The following is a 15,729-nucleotide window of genomic DNA, read 5'->3' as shown; positions in this document are numbered from 1 at the left end:
AGAGACAGATAGCATGGCATATTCAGCTGCTGGCCCAGAGTCACATCACTCACTCTCAACGCACAGACACACACACACACACGCAAGCACATCACACAAATGGGAAGACATCAGAACACACACAAACACACGGCACAAGAAGAAAGAGGCAGAAAGCAAGCTGGTGCACTGCGAGAGTAGCGCGGGGGTTAAAACATGGGCAGACTGTTATAAAAAGATATCAGTGTAGCCCAGGGCGTTAATGCACGAATTGTTGAATTGTGGGATATTTATATAAAAACGGGGTGACCAATGATGTGACACTCATCTGTCTTCACATATGTGTGCATGCACGTGTGTTTTACAACATCACACACACTCTTTGCCAACAGGTATCAGAGGTCACTGAATTTAAACATGTAAATCAGTCCCCTCTGTGCTTTATGACTGAATTAATGAGTGAAAGGGCCCAATTTTCAATGTTTTAGTATTTGGTAGAGAAGAATTATTAATGAAAATTGTGACATAACCCTGATGGTTTGGAGACTACAAATAACAAAGAGCCTGCTTTATAAACACGGAACATGGATGTTTTAAATACTCCACATCACATATAGGGACTTGTATATCTCTGCCTGTCTTTTTAAGTGTGTTTCTTGCAGGTCCCCAAGCGTTGTGGACGTACTGTACAATAATAAATCACTAGAATACTACTACTATACTACTTACAATACAATACCACAACAAATGAAGCCAAACCTAACAGCACGGTAAGTCATTACATGATGTAAGTTGAAAAATATAAGTAAGTTAGCAAGTTCAATTAAATGTTTTACAAATTGTTTAATGCAAGTTAGAATGAAATATAAGACATGAAATTCAGTGAAGGTTTACAGCTCCATGACTGGGTCAATTAAGCCAGAATCCAAATATTTTTGGTAAAACATGTAGCACTGAAATTAAGAGTTAAAGGCTGTTCTGATATTATTAGGTAGTAACCATATTCAATTTGATATTTGATCTGACATTTGCGCTGCCGTCCAGTAATTATATTCTGTTACATTCATTTGGCAGACGCTTTTGTCCAAAGCGACTTACAACAACTCAGTAAGTAAATTAATAAGGTAAAATAGACAGGTCCTCCAGCTAATCAGCCAACCCAAGCACACATCATGGACCCAGCAGCTTCCCAAACACAGATTTCAAATAAAGTGCCCCGTGCAGATCCTCATCTGAACAAATACATAGCACAGAGCTCTGCTATAGAAACACAAAAGTTTTTCCCCCTCTCTCCTCCTTATTCTCTTTTTCCCTTTTTTCACAGGTGTCAGAAAAGATTTCATGGCCTGTGCGTATGTGTGAATTTGCCACACCCCTTTTGAGTGCTAATTTACCCTTTTAGGTTTAATCTCCCCGTGAGTGGCTTTCCTCGCCCTTTAATTAGGCTATGGGGAGTCGACACCAACACTAAACACACACACACACACACACACTTAGACTTTGAGACACGCACACAGACTATTTCTTGCTACCATACACACACACACACACACACACTCACACACACACACACACACATATATATACATGTACACACGCTCTAACTGAAATGCTGCAGAAACATAGTCCCAGACTTGAGACACGCTTTGCTAAGACAGTCCTCACCAGCCCTCTGTGGGCCTCTTTCACACTCTGGCTCCCCTCAGCTGCACCAGTCACCAAGACAGGACAGAGAAAGAGGGAGGGAGGATAAGAAAAGAGGGGGAAAAAAAGTGAGATATTCTGTACTTGTGAGAGGACAGAAAGAGGTGCCGGTGGTGAAGGCATTCATCTCTGAACTTTTTTCCATTTCAAATCTATTTGTCAAGTTAAAGCTGCATTAAGCCACATCAGATTTTGGCAGACCCAAGTGGCAGCGGGAGATAGATGTTTGAATTTTTTAAAGTTTAAAAACTTCACTGCCCATAAATTTTCTAACAAGATTTTCGGTGACATGTACTCATTGAACCCAAAAAACATGATCTGAAATTTTTTTTTGCAACAGATCAGGCAAGGCATTCTCTTATGTTAATGAGATGCTTGAATTTCACTCATTAGCTTCATCACTAAGTTTGTGAATTAGGCGGAAGGCAGGAGTATTTTTTACATAGAACTCTTGCTGGTTCATGAAATCCTATTTTTTTTTATTTTTTATTAATTGTGCAAAGTTTTAGAATGCAGCATCTTTTGATGAAATCTGTTGTAGTAAGAGTTTGCACAGAGAAGGACTGTTGTGTTTTTTTAGAAACATCCTAACCACTGAGCTATATCAATCAGACAGCAGAAAAACAGGCAGATAATTAGTGTCCTCCTCTTTCTTTCTTAAAACACCACCTGTACCAACGCTAACTTAACACCCCTCTCTTCCACTTTTTCCCTCCTTTTCTTCTTGCTTTCCAAACAGACCACAGATTTACCCAAACAAAACTGGGCACTAAAGAGGGAAATACAATAACAGCAGTAGTGATAGTGGCTTGTTATGTTGGAAATAAGAGGGCACTTAATTGGGGTCTGATAGTGTAATAGGCAGCCCCTCTGATTACCAACTCTGCACATTGGCTGAAATTAGCCCACTGATGAGCAGCCAGGGGATTCAATTATGCTGGGGGAGAAATAAGGGGCCCTAATAGGCCACTGTATCAGGAAACATGGGACTGGGCTGGGCTAAAGCGCTGGTAATTGGTTGTTTAGTTGGGAAAGTTGAGCCTGTTGGTAATTAGAGATGCTGAGACGTTTGTAGAGCCACCAAACAGACGACACACGGAGGCTACAGAGGCGAAGGAGGAAGACAAGGGTCCTTGGCACAGTAAAAGGGGCAAAGGTCGTGGTGGAGATCTCTGAAGTGCACTTCAGCCAATGAGGGTGTAGATCAGGGAAAACATGTTGGTACTAGGAGCTGTGTTGACTCAGTAAAGGTCAAGACGGGGCAAGCCGGGCTGAAAGTGATCAGCAGTCTGGCCTTGCATCACAACCTGCTCTCCTAAACAATTTCCACTCTTCTTTCTTATCTTTTCGCTTTCCTTTTAACTCCACTTCCTCATCAATACCTACTTCTTTCTTTCTTTCTTTCTTTTGTTTCTTGTCTTAGACAGCTTAGCTGTTAGCTGTAGCTGGATATGAACAGCATGTCTGAATTGAGGGAGAAGGAGGATTGAATTATGGATGAGGCTTTATAGGAGCAGGCGGCCTGTCTGGTCCCATATTCACTGTCCCATACAGGAGGAGCAGCCCTGCCCGCGAGCATCCCCACCACACGTCACTCACAGAAGGTGTTTGTGTGTGTCTACGTGTGCGCTTCTGTCTAAGTACTGTATGTTCACATGAAAGCATACTCCAGTGTTCCTACTGATGTTCTTACAAACATACAGCAAATATTTCTTCCTTTTAACTTTTTATTAAAAGAAGAAGTCAAGCATCTCATGTGTGTGCTGACACATTATAGGCAACCCCTTCAGAATGTCTAAAAAGTAGTAGTTTACCCTGATTCACACTACAGAATTGGTGTGGTGCATCCAAACAAAAACTAGCAGTAGCATTCCAGGAAAAGTAGCTTCAGTCAGTTTCAGAATGTAGCGTTAGACTAAAAACCTATGCAGACTGAACATTTTTATCCTTTTGTCCTGCTATCACACTGTGCAACTGTTACAGGCTGTGCCCTACATAAGCCATCTGCAACTTTTTAGAATAGTGCAACATAAGCAAGCACCTAACATAATTGTGCCATTGCAACGCCAGGGAGCATATATCGAGTGTCATCAATCCGCCTCAAATATTCTGACAGTGACAGAACTTGTCCAGAGGCTCCGACAGAGGCAGAGATTGACCCAGTCTGTCAATGACACTACACTTCCAGTCATCATTTACCGTGTCTGTGTTGGCCTAAAGGTGGCAAAAACATAATGCAGACATTACTTCACATACGGAGCACACACTGATTGGATGGGACTTGTCAGTCAAGCCTCTGAATGGCCACTAAACGGCTGAGAGGAGGCTCTCGGATTGGCGCCAGGAGGAAGGGAAGGGAAGAAGAGGATGAAACAAAAGACCGCTTGTTGTGGCTGATGTGTGATAAATGCAGCCGGTTGGGGGAGTTTTCACGCTCATTGGAGCAGGTCATTATGCAGGAATTGCTGCCTGCTCGGCCCAGACCGGCCCCGTATTGGTTTACTGAGACGCATGCAACCGACGGTGTGTGTTTCCCCTAAACCGCTTAGCTAACCCCCAAAACACATTCACGCACACCCCCTTGTTGCATGTCTCCAAGGACGCACTGGCATTGACTACATGTGGAGTGTGTTTGGAAAGAGGAAGGTATTATACACAGAACCACCATATGTGTCCAAAAGTGCAACATCTAATGGTGGGATGAAGGGGCCGAAGGGGACTACAGAGGTGTGAGTTCCAAACAATTCACCTCAAAGTGAGCCATACACGACCAGATAAAGCTGAAAGGTGTTCCTCCACGAGGGAATAGTCCAATTAACACCCCGACACAGGCTTGAGCTAATCTACAAGTTTCTACATGCAGGCTTGCTGAGGTTGCTTTGTGTGGTCGGGAAAACTAGATATGATGGAGACAGAATAACAAACACAGGCATAAAAACAGAAAGTGTTGTAAAAACTGACATGAAGAAACTGCAAAAAGCCACATTTATTTATGTTTTCGGCCATATTTATTGGATCCTGAGAACCATTCTCAGATGGACATCAGAAAACCGCATATGATGTGTTTTCTATGTGGGATTGCTTTGATAATTATAATTTAAACAACAACAGCTGAGCTCCTTTCCATCATAGTTTGCTCTTTTCTTTGCTTGTAAAAGTATTTTACATTTTTTTGGCTTTTAGGCTAAGCCAGCAAATCCCTCATTGTTGACTTTGTAAGATACAACTCAAAATAACTAAACCTACGCAGTGACAGCATCAGCACAATGAGCCACCCTGTTAATCTGATTTTACATCGTACTGAACAGAATGACTTTTTTCATTAATGCCTATCATGTGAATGCAACATAAGGAAGGTGACACAAAGACGCAGGTTCATCACTAACGCTGACGACTTGATGTCCTATAGGTGTTTTTCAAAGAACTGATGCATTGTTTTTTTTTCTCCACATATTTTTTCCCACATAGCAACGTGTCACATATAACACATTGTTATTAGAAACAGATGTTGATTTTATCGCCGGTGTCTGTGGCTTCTTTCACAACGTCGACACAGTGTCATGTGCGCTGGGGTACCAGGACACATTTGCATGACATACACACCTGTCCTCCACAAACCAACACGCTGCTGTAACACAATACGCAAGTAAAACTCAGGAGAGTAATGTTTCATTACATGACGAACAGAAGGTGAAAGCGAGGGAGGGGAGCAGGGGAGGCACACAGATGCATAACTTAAGTAAAAGCTATCCAAACCCATATTTGTTTACAGATTTGTTTAATAAGGAAAAATATATGCAAACAAATGAATTTGCCCGTGGTTGTAACTGTGTATTAAGATCATCACTTACAAGGCCAGGTCTCCTCTAGCCCTCTACAGTAGCCATCCATCATGCATTATTAAGGAAAATAGAATCTGCATAAAGCAGCAACAATGCCTTGAAGAAGTTTATTTATTTATTTGTTTTATCTTTTTAGGCACTGAGCAGCAGATCCAAGTACTCAGTTGCTGTTAGCTAATTACAAAGCATTTGATCTCTATGCCCCCAAGATGTGCAATTATAACCTCGTCTGAAAATTAGGGAAATATTTCACAATTAAAAATAGTGGGATGAAGATGCTCTGACAAAGCTAATGGCGACATTTCACCTGTGTGTGTGTGTGTGTGTGTGTGTGTGCGTGTAACATGGTTTTTGGTACTGAACTGGACAGGAGGCTGATTTAACAAAGCCATTGCCCTGCAACCATAGCTGACCTCGCTGTGGGGAGATAGCAAAGAAAGAAGGAAATATACCGTTTCCCAAAGCCGCTCCATTCATAGCGTACTTGTGGCATTTTAACTAGAAAGAAAGTTCTAGAAGAGGGGTAATTTGATCGCGGCGCTCTTAGGTACCTGTAGCCTAATTCTGCTGCAGTGCTATCTAAGCTGAGATCACACAGGCACTGCCACTTCTTTCTGGCTTATCTCTCTGCAGATCGCACAAGGAAGACAATTGTCATTACCATTTTATTAAAATGTGTCCTATCAGCAACATTTTCCCCTCACATATCTAACCTCTTTTTTTCCTTCCTTCCCCCCCCTCTAATTCTAATCATCATTCCCCTCCATCAGTTGCTGGGTCTAATTCCCTCTCTTCCTTCGTTTGCAAAGGACCTCTGCTTTCATCCTTGAGAAGGGCTTTAATTCGAAGTGCGACGCTGAATAAAGAAGGGAAGACGGAAAGAGAGCAAGAGAGAGAGGAAGAGAGAGAGAGTGATGTGGAAAGACAGTGCAGCAACGGAGACGTTCGGGTGTCAATCAATCCGGTGCGAGGGGCTGCAAGGGCCCGTGACTAGGGTGCGTTTGATCTGTGTCTTTCAAAGGGGGAACAGCGGGAAGGGCCATCACAGATGATTTGCCTCTCGCTGCTGGCCCTGGTGCCACTCTGACAGAGAGCAATCACAAGCAGGTTAATTCAACATCTACCTTCCTAATCTTTTTTTCCCCTGTCTCTTTCTTTTGGTCTCGTTCTGTCTACTTAGATGAAACACTGCTCTTTCTGCTACCACCCCCACCTCGCTTTTTTCCCTCTTTTGAAAGAGGGAGTAATCACAAGTGTACTTTCAATGCCTTTTCAAACTACCTATAGCTTGATTGTTTTGGTGTTAATCACGTAAGGAAGGTTGTTGATTTCTGCATTGCTACAATAGTTTATTTATGTGTCGCAAGCATAAAGCAAAATTTTGAGCAAACTGTAATGCATCAATGAAAGCAAAGTAGGATCAGTAATCTCTCTCTGGAAACTGGTGTCGTAAAGAATTTTCTTCTAGGGTAAGAAACACCATCAGCTGCATTTTTGGATAATTTCTTTTGCTGTCATTCTTTGGGTTCATATCTGCGGTGTGGTGTGAGCAGAATCTAAATTAGAGCGTCAAGATGACATCTTGAAAACATGCTGCTTAACTTGACTGAAAGAGGAGGATAGGTTTCCTCCAGATGACTGAAAGACGAGGCTCGTTCCAGACAAGGCCTGACCTTCGCCCAGAAAACTGAAAACTGAAACCCACAGTATACGTTGCTCACTATAGCCGGCTGGAATCTCAGTTGGATCATAACCACCTTTAAGATGAAGCCACAGCATTGGCCTGGACACATACAGAGAAAAATCCTTCTTTACTTGGTTTAACTGTTCTCATATGGCTTAACAGATCACAGTAAGGGCGACACAGAGAAACAAAATGAATCTGTGAGGCTTCTTCACCAAAGGTCAGCCATGCATAAGGACAAACAGAGGTGAGGGAAATTGTGGGGTGAAAGGGTAAGAAGGAGCGTAAAGGTGTGCTTTGACTTAAGGTGAGAGGGTACAGAGAATATGAAGCAGGGGGGTGTTCTTAAGAATAGGTGAAGGTAAAAAGGTTGTGCAGGGAGGTTAGGACATGGAGATTGGAGATAGAAGTTGGTCCTTGAATTTGAAGAATAGAAATTATACCAAAAATAAGCCTGTTTGAAAAATTCAAAGAAATAAACTTTTCAGGGTCATCACAAAGACACAACTCAGATCCATTCAGTTTCAATAGGAAATAAACCACAGTGCCCCCAGAATGCAGCCATTTTCTAGTAATGTCCCTGTCTGGCCTCTTTCCCATGGAGCTCCCCTCCAACTCTACTGCTTTTATTTAAGGTCAAAGGGATAACAGGATAAAGGCTGTCCTCTCTGCTCCTCTGAAGGACAAGCACTCTGCCGATTGGATTTGGTGGCCTTCAAGGACAAAGGAAGAACACTGTGATACAAAGGAACCAATAGAGGAGGAACAAGATTTCATCTGTCTCTATGGCCTGAATGATTGGCAGGGATGGCTAGACCAGCAATCTGAGTGCTGCCTCTTTGTGGCTGGGTGCCCTCCATCAGCATTGAATAGCAAGACTCGATCCATCGACAAAAACCACACTCAAGGATTCTGGAAGATCTGACCTCTGTGGAATAATAGGGCCTGGGCAGGGTTGCAGGGGCAGCCAGGTGATTTAATTCAGTGGAATGATTTCAAATGTTGATTTGTTTGTGGGTATAAACGGTGTGTAGACGTTTGTGTGCACATTACACATTGGAATACAAGTTAGTAAATGGAAGGTGGTAGGGTTCAAATGCTCGAAATAGCAGAAAAATAGTGAAGGCCACCATTAAACTGCCCTCGGTCAAGGCACTTAGGGGGCAGTCCAGTGATTTACTATGGCACTATAAAGTTTGGGGGACTTAAAGACACAGATTTAAAAATAATGAGATACAGGAAGAGGCATCCTGACTTTTAGTCCCTAGTGTGGGCAAAGCCCCAGAAACACTGGATCCTATACGTCCCATAATGCAATTCAATTGCATTTTTTAGACCTTCGCTGACTAGCCTTTCAAATTCCACATTTCCAGTTTGTGATGCAGGTTTTCTGTTAAAAAGTTGTCCCAAGGGTTATCGAAAACCCTGATGACATCAATATGGGCTATTTTCTCAAACTAAAAAGCCCCCTCCAGAGATACAGAAGACATCACTGAACATTGTTTCTAAATGTAGGCATATAAGTTCAAGTCTTTCTCCTGACAGACAGGAAATGCATGGAATGTTGTGGGTGTAGAGAACAGGCACCGAGGTACAGCAGAGTACACACAGATAATGCCAGGTCGCTGCAAAGGTGCATTGTTGGACTCTAAACTTCGGGCGGCATGGTGACGCAGTGGTTAGCACGGGAGGTAAAGCGGGTTGGGAGTTCGATCCCCGGCTGCCCCCGTCATGTCGAAGTGTCCTTGAGCAAGACACTGAACCCTAAGTTGCTCCCGATGGAGACCAGCACCTTGCATGGTCGCCATTGGTGTGTGAATGTGTGAGTGAATGGGTGAATGAGACTTAGCTGTAAAGCGCTTTGGGAACCGTTTACCATTTATTTAAACTTAACCCTTCCACAACTCAACCAGCTCTTCACTAATCTGGTGACAGGGCTCATTTTTGAAACGCTTTGTTCTATTTCTTTCCTTCTTTCTTTTTTTCCTCTCAAGTACAAATTGAACAATTCGTTACCTGCATGGAGGTAGGCGAGGTCTGGATTCTCAATATCAGGGTGGCTTTCCTTCAAGTGGTTGCGGAACTCCATGGGAGAGTTGGTGGCATAGTTACATTTGGGACAGTTGTACATCTTCACGCCCTCGTGTTTGCCCGTATGGAGAATGTGCTTCCGGATGTTCTCAGCACAGTTGGATCTAACAAACAAAGATGGAGACAAACAAAGATGAAAGGCCTCATTCCTTTTTGGAATAAATAAAAAACAAAAAAAAAACAAAGATTAAAAGATGAGAGTTCTGAGGGAGGAAACACAAGATGAACGCTTGGCAACATTCCCAAGAAAGGTTTCCTGTACTAACATTATATTTTGTTGCATTGATGACACACACACACACACACACACACACACACACACACACACACACACACACACACACTCTAGAAAAACCTCAAGCTGGGCTTTGGTGTTGAGGGAGCGACCATGTTTGGACAGACTCTCAAAGCATTCATTGCCTAAATATGCCTTTTTGAAACAGGCCCACAACCACAGGATGACTTAAGACTGCTTTCACAAATAGAAAAACACAACATGTTATCCTGCAAATTCTTTGAGATTCCGTCACACTCTTACATATCTGTTAGATATTTTCTATCCTCACAGTTGTTCAGGTTTAGGGTGTAACGGTGCCGGGAGCAGTGGGTGATGCCTGCTCTGAAACAGGATCTAGAGGCCTACTGACTGTATTAAAGATACGTCTCAAGACATCTGTTATGCATTATGTATCTTTTGCATTTGTATGAAAGGTATAGGAATAGTGTATGCTATGTTATGTGTGTGAGAGGGTTTGTGGGTCTTTGGGCTGGTCAGATAGGACAGGCCAAGCAGTGAGAGCTACTGCAGGGTGTAGGATGTAATGATGTCAGCTCAGAGAGTCACACACAACCCTCTGCTGATTAATGATGCTGCCTGACCTGCTCCCAGGCTCTATCTCAACCTGCCCACGGACACACAAATACACAATGGGCAAGACAAACATGCACATACATACATACATACATAGACATGAACAAGCCTTAGTTTGCGCCAAAATAGGAATTTTAATCTCTGATATGACTACACAGGTGCAAATATACAGACCTGAATCCACAAACACCCCCCCCCCCCAACACACACGTGCACAAGAAAGCACACCTATAATGCATCATGCAAGCAGGCATGTGCAGTGTAGAACACAGTTTCATACACACACATAAACACACACCATCATGTGTTGATGGATGGGGCACTCGTGCTCAGTTTGGACCTGACATTCTCGGACAGTATAATACGCAATTACTCTCCCTTATCACCTTGGCCGGGACAATAAAGCCTCACAGTGCCATAGCTCACGCCAGCCAAGGAGAGAATTTGTTTTCACTTTTGCAGAGACACCTCTCTCCATCATGGGGCCACAGTCCAGCCCGGCTTCACTGGGGCCTAAAAAAAAAAGAGAACAGAGCGGGCCCTCTCTTGGTTCTGCTCATGCTGTATGAAATACATAAGCACTAGCCCCTGGTGATCAACGAGGGCTCTTCACAAAACTGAACACTACAGTAGGTTGGGATACCAAGCTCTCAACAGAAGAAAACACTTTTTAAAAGCAGGAATCCACAGTCATGAAGGGATGTCTGTTTTGCCAGATCACAGATCACCATATAATTTAACATATATCTAGTTCATGAAAGCTTAACATTTATCATTCCTGGCTCACAGGGGCATTAAATTAAGCAGAAGACCCCGGTAGTTAGCATGAGCACTGATCGCCACAGGGAATAAACAGATAAATAAAAGAGGGCCAGTTTTGAACCTCCAAAGAACCCAGGAAAGAGATGCCACAATACTGGCCACACTTTGATTCACAAGTGACATGTGGTACACTAGGCTTGATATCGAAAATCTAAAAAAAGATGACGCACATGATCAACATTAACTAAGGCCTGATATGAAAACCATAGATTTAAGGTCTTGTAGGTTTACATCAATGTCAAGTGTCAAGAATGTGAAGAGTTTCAAGAATTTAAAGTCATTTATCAAACAAACTGGCACACATTGTTGTGATTACTTTATCAGCCATCACTAGCAAAACTATAACAGGTTCACAGACAAATCATGGCCACATCTGTTGACTGTTCTTCTGCATAATGAAAAGACAGACTTGAGAATTTAAACCGTCACATGCTCATGAATTACGGTAAATCATGCTGCTAAAAAATGCATTAAATACTAAAAGTGAACTGATTTCTTATTCGAAAGCGGGAGCATAAATAGATAAAATTTGAAGCGGAGCTAAAAGGTTCTAAAGGGAGCGCGGGTGGATTCCTAGGGGGGCCATGCTATCTCTCAGATATGGTAATGGCGTAATTGTCATATTAAAACAACACAACGTGCGTTTAGGAGTCAGCAGGTGTCACAGTTAGTGAAAGCCCACACCAGCCCTCCTACCATACACTGTATTAATTAGTCCAACACTGTTTCAACTTCCTCCCCCATCCATGCACTCACCATGGGAATCAGCCATACTGATGCTCAACGGAAACATCACCCCTTCTCTGCCTCTTCCTGTCTCTCTCCCTCTCTCTCCCCTTTATTTTACCCATTTCCATATTCCTCCTCCCAACGAGTCGATGGTAATTGAGGGGCGCTTCGTTAGAGGAGATTTAAATGTGTTTCTTTGTGTGCGTTAAGAGTTGGGAGTTGGTTGTATTTGGATCATTGGTGCTATTTGGATCTTATTCTGCCAAGGAGGCGCGGTTATCATCATTAATGCCCCCCCCCCCCCCCCCCACCCCCACCTCCCTCATCTCTTTCTTCACTTTACAAGGTCGCAAACCTCCCTGGCATTGACAGTAAGCGTGTCATCCTCAAAGCCGCCATCGTCTCGAACTGAAACAGTTTTCGAACAGGTAGATTGAAACATGAATGCCGCAGCATTCAATAAACAATAATAGCCCCAGAAGGATGGTAACTTGGCAGGAGTCAGAGGCTACATATCAATTAGACCGTTTAAGATGCCACTGTGACTTTAATGAGAAAAAAAGAAAAAGAAAACTCCTCACTGTGAACAATAGAAATGATTCCTTAAACACTGAAGTAAAGAAGTTTTGCTGCTTGCATAAATAGCTGGAGAATAGTCAAGTAGACATCATTAATTGACAGCCCAGGACTCTCAGTGCAATATCATTAGAATATTTTTACCACTATTCCCCAACTATAATTATCCCCCTCTATTATCTATCTCTGTCTGAATAGGAGATGAGTGGCATTTGATAGATCATTCACTCCCTGCTCATTTACATGCATTTGAGGAGCAGCCTTGATGGAGATTACATTGTATCAAGTGGAAACCATACAGTAGATGTCATTCATAACATGTAATATGGATATTTTAATAGTGAAAATCAGGTGTAAAATAGATATATAAATATTTTTCTATGAGCAAGAACTGTCAATCACACAAGCGCTTCATTCGCCTCAGACCTAAATATGTCTTTACAACTGCATCATATTTCTTTCTTAAGCCTGGCTAACATTGAAAGGTCAAACGTGCTAACTCATCTGGTAGCTCCTTCTCCTGATCGGGCCACCAGAGACGTCAGGGTTTTAAACATGTATTCAGAGTGTAAAAGCAGGGCGGAGGCGAGGCCCCTCGTGGCTGTCTGGGGCCCCCACATTCAATTCCTCATCCTCACATTAGTAAGCCAGCAGGGCGTTTCCTCAACCTCCCTCCTCCTCCCACCTTGCCCCCATTTCCCTGCCCTCTAGACCTCTCAGAACCCCTGGGGCCACCAAAATGTTAATTGGGCTTCTAATTTACTGTTTCATTTGCCACTATCTGTAATGATCATTAAGTATCAGTGCAGGAACAATGGGACCAGGAACATTTGGCTTGTTCTATGTACCATATCTTTCTTGTCCAGTACAGTGGTTTGATGTGGGACCAAAATTTGCCCTCAGGTAAAAGAGTCAGCTAATTTACATGATAAACTATTCTTTACATACATTTTCAATACTTAAAGCCTTTGACCTAATATGACTCAGTTTAATGAGACATTTGAATAGGATTCAACGAATGTATGCAAAATGGCGTCTTCTTCATCCTTCAGTCTTGGGTTTTCTTCCTGGGTTCTCAGGTTTAGTGTCTCCTGAGGGAAAACATTTCTGCCATAGCAAGAATGGAATTCTGGGGAAATTAAATATAGACTATCGTTAGCTCCAATTAACAGGACTAAGAGTCTCGAGCCATGCTAACTGTTCTGTGAGGATGTACTTGGGTACAGTGGTGCTTATAATGTCAGTATGCTAACATGCTCACAAAGGCAATGCTAACATGCTGAAGTCTTGTAGGCATGTTGTTTGCAGTATTCACCATCTTAGTTTAGCATGTTAGCATTCTAACATTTTCTAATAAGCACTTAATACAAAGTATAGCTAAGACTGATGGGAATGTCATTAGTTTTGCAGGTATTTGGTCATAAACAAAAAATAAATTTACAGTGCATCCGGAAAGTATTCACAGCGCTTCACTTTTTCCACATTTTGTTATGTTGCAGCCTTATACCAAAATGGATTAAATTCATTTTTTTCCTCAAAATTCTACACACAACACCCCATAATGACAACGTGAAAAAAGTTTTTGAGATTTTTGCAAATTTATTAAAAATAAAAAACCTGAGAAATCACATGTACATAAGTATTCACAGCCTTTGCTCAATACTTTGTTGATGCACCTTTGGCAGCAATTACAGCCTCAAGTCTTTTTGAATATGATGCCACAAGCTTGGCACACCTATCTTTGGGCAGTTTCACCCATTCCTCTTTGCAGCACCTCTCAAGCTCCATCAGGTTGGATGGGAAGCGTCGGTGCACAGCCATTTTCAGATCTCTCCAGAGATGTTCAATCGGATTCAAGTGTGGGCTCTGGCTGGGCCACTCAAGGACATTCACAGAGTTGTCCTGAAGCCACTCCTTTGATATCTTGGCTGTGTGCTTAGGGTCGTTGTCCTGCTGAAAGATAAACCGTCGCCCCAGTCTGAGGTCAAGAGCGCTCTGGAGCAGGTTTTCATCCAGGATGTCTCTGTACTTTGCTGCATTCATCTTTCCCTCTATCCTGACTAGTCTCCCAGTTCCTGCCGCTGAAAAACATCCCCACAGCATGATGCTGCCACCACCATGCTTCACTGTAGGGATGGTATTGGCCTGGTGATGAGCGGTGCCTGGTTTCCTCCAAACGTGACGCCTGGCATTCACACCAAAGAGTTCAATCTTTGTCTCATCAGACCAGAGAATTTTGTTTCTCATGGTCTGAGAGTCCTTCAGGTGCCTTTTGGCAAACTCCAGGCGGGCTGCTATGTGCCTTTTACTAAGGAGTGGCTTCCGTCTGGCCACTCTACCATACAGGCCTGATTGGTGGATTGCTGCAGAGATGGTTGTCCTTCTGGAAGGTTCTCCTCTCTCCACAGAGGAACTCTGGAGCTCTGACAGAGTGACCATCGGGTTCTTGGTCACCTCCCTGACTAAGGCCCTTCTCCCCCGATTACTCAGTTTAGATGGCCGGCCAGCTCTAGGAAGAGTCCTGGTGGTTCCGAACTTCTTCCACTTACGGATGATGGAGGCCACTGTGCTCATTGGGACCTTCAAAGCAGCAGAAATTTTTCTGTAACCTTCCCCAGATTTGTGCCTCGAGACAATCCTGTCTCGGAGGTCTACAGACAATTCCTTTGACTTCATGCTTGGTTTGTGCTCTGACATGCACTGTCAACTGTGGGACCTTATATAGACAGGTGTGTGCCTTTCCAAATCATGTCCAATCAACTGAATTTACCACAGGTGGACTCCAATTAAGCTGCAGAAACATCTCAAGGATGATCAGTGGAAACAGGATGCACCTGAGCTCAATTTTGAGCTTCATGGCAAAGGCTGTGAATACTTATGTACATGTGATTTCTTAGTTTTTTATTTTTAATAAATTTGCAAAAATTTCAAAAAAACTTTTTTCACATTGTCATTATGGGGTGTTGTGTGTAGAATTTTGAGGAAAAAAAATAATTTAATCCATTTTGGAATAAGGGTGTAACATAACAAAATGTGGAAAAAGTGAAGCGCCGTGAATACTTTCCGGATGCACTGTAATTTGACCTGATGATGGCATTGGATGGAAAGGCAGGGGATCAAAAGTCAATAGGATCCATCCTCTGGAAACCACAAATATCGATGCAGAGTTTTGTGCAAATCAATCAAGAAGAAGTAAAGATATTTCACTGGCTGTCACAGTCATCCCTTCAGCCATGCTGCTAGTGTGGCTCATAAAAATATTGATCGTATATTGGCCTACAAACATTGTAGTTGAACTCAAAAGAGCACATATTAGAAGACAAGATGCAGCCTTCTTACAGAGTTAAATGACACTTGTAATTATTTAGGCATAAACATCTTCGAAGCATCTTAGATGCATCTTAAATCAAACAATATCAGTTAAAAACTCC

At 42.7% G+C, this 15,729-nt stretch overlaps 1 protein-coding gene across 1 annotated transcript in view; it reads right to left on the bottom strand.

Annotated features, from left to right (window-relative positions):
* The window catches only part of znf407 (zinc finger protein 407), a 138,096-nt gene that overhangs the window by 29,303 nt on the left and 93,064 nt on the right, over window positions 1-15,729 (bottom strand). The window contains exon 8 of the mRNA XM_070911338.1: window positions 9,226-9,404. Within this exon, the coding sequence (XP_070767439.1) occupies window positions 9,226-9,404 (179 nt within the window). The remainder of the gene's footprint in view (window positions 1-9,225; window positions 9,405-15,729) is intronic.

This window comes from Enoplosus armatus, chromosome 9, assembly GCF_043641665.1.
Source record: "Enoplosus armatus isolate fEnoArm2 chromosome 9, fEnoArm2.hap1, whole genome shotgun sequence".
NCBI classification, from domain to species: domain Eukaryota; kingdom Metazoa; phylum Chordata; class Actinopteri; order Centrarchiformes; family Enoplosidae; genus Enoplosus; species Enoplosus armatus.
This window is presented reverse-complemented; position numbering and strand designations above follow the sequence as displayed.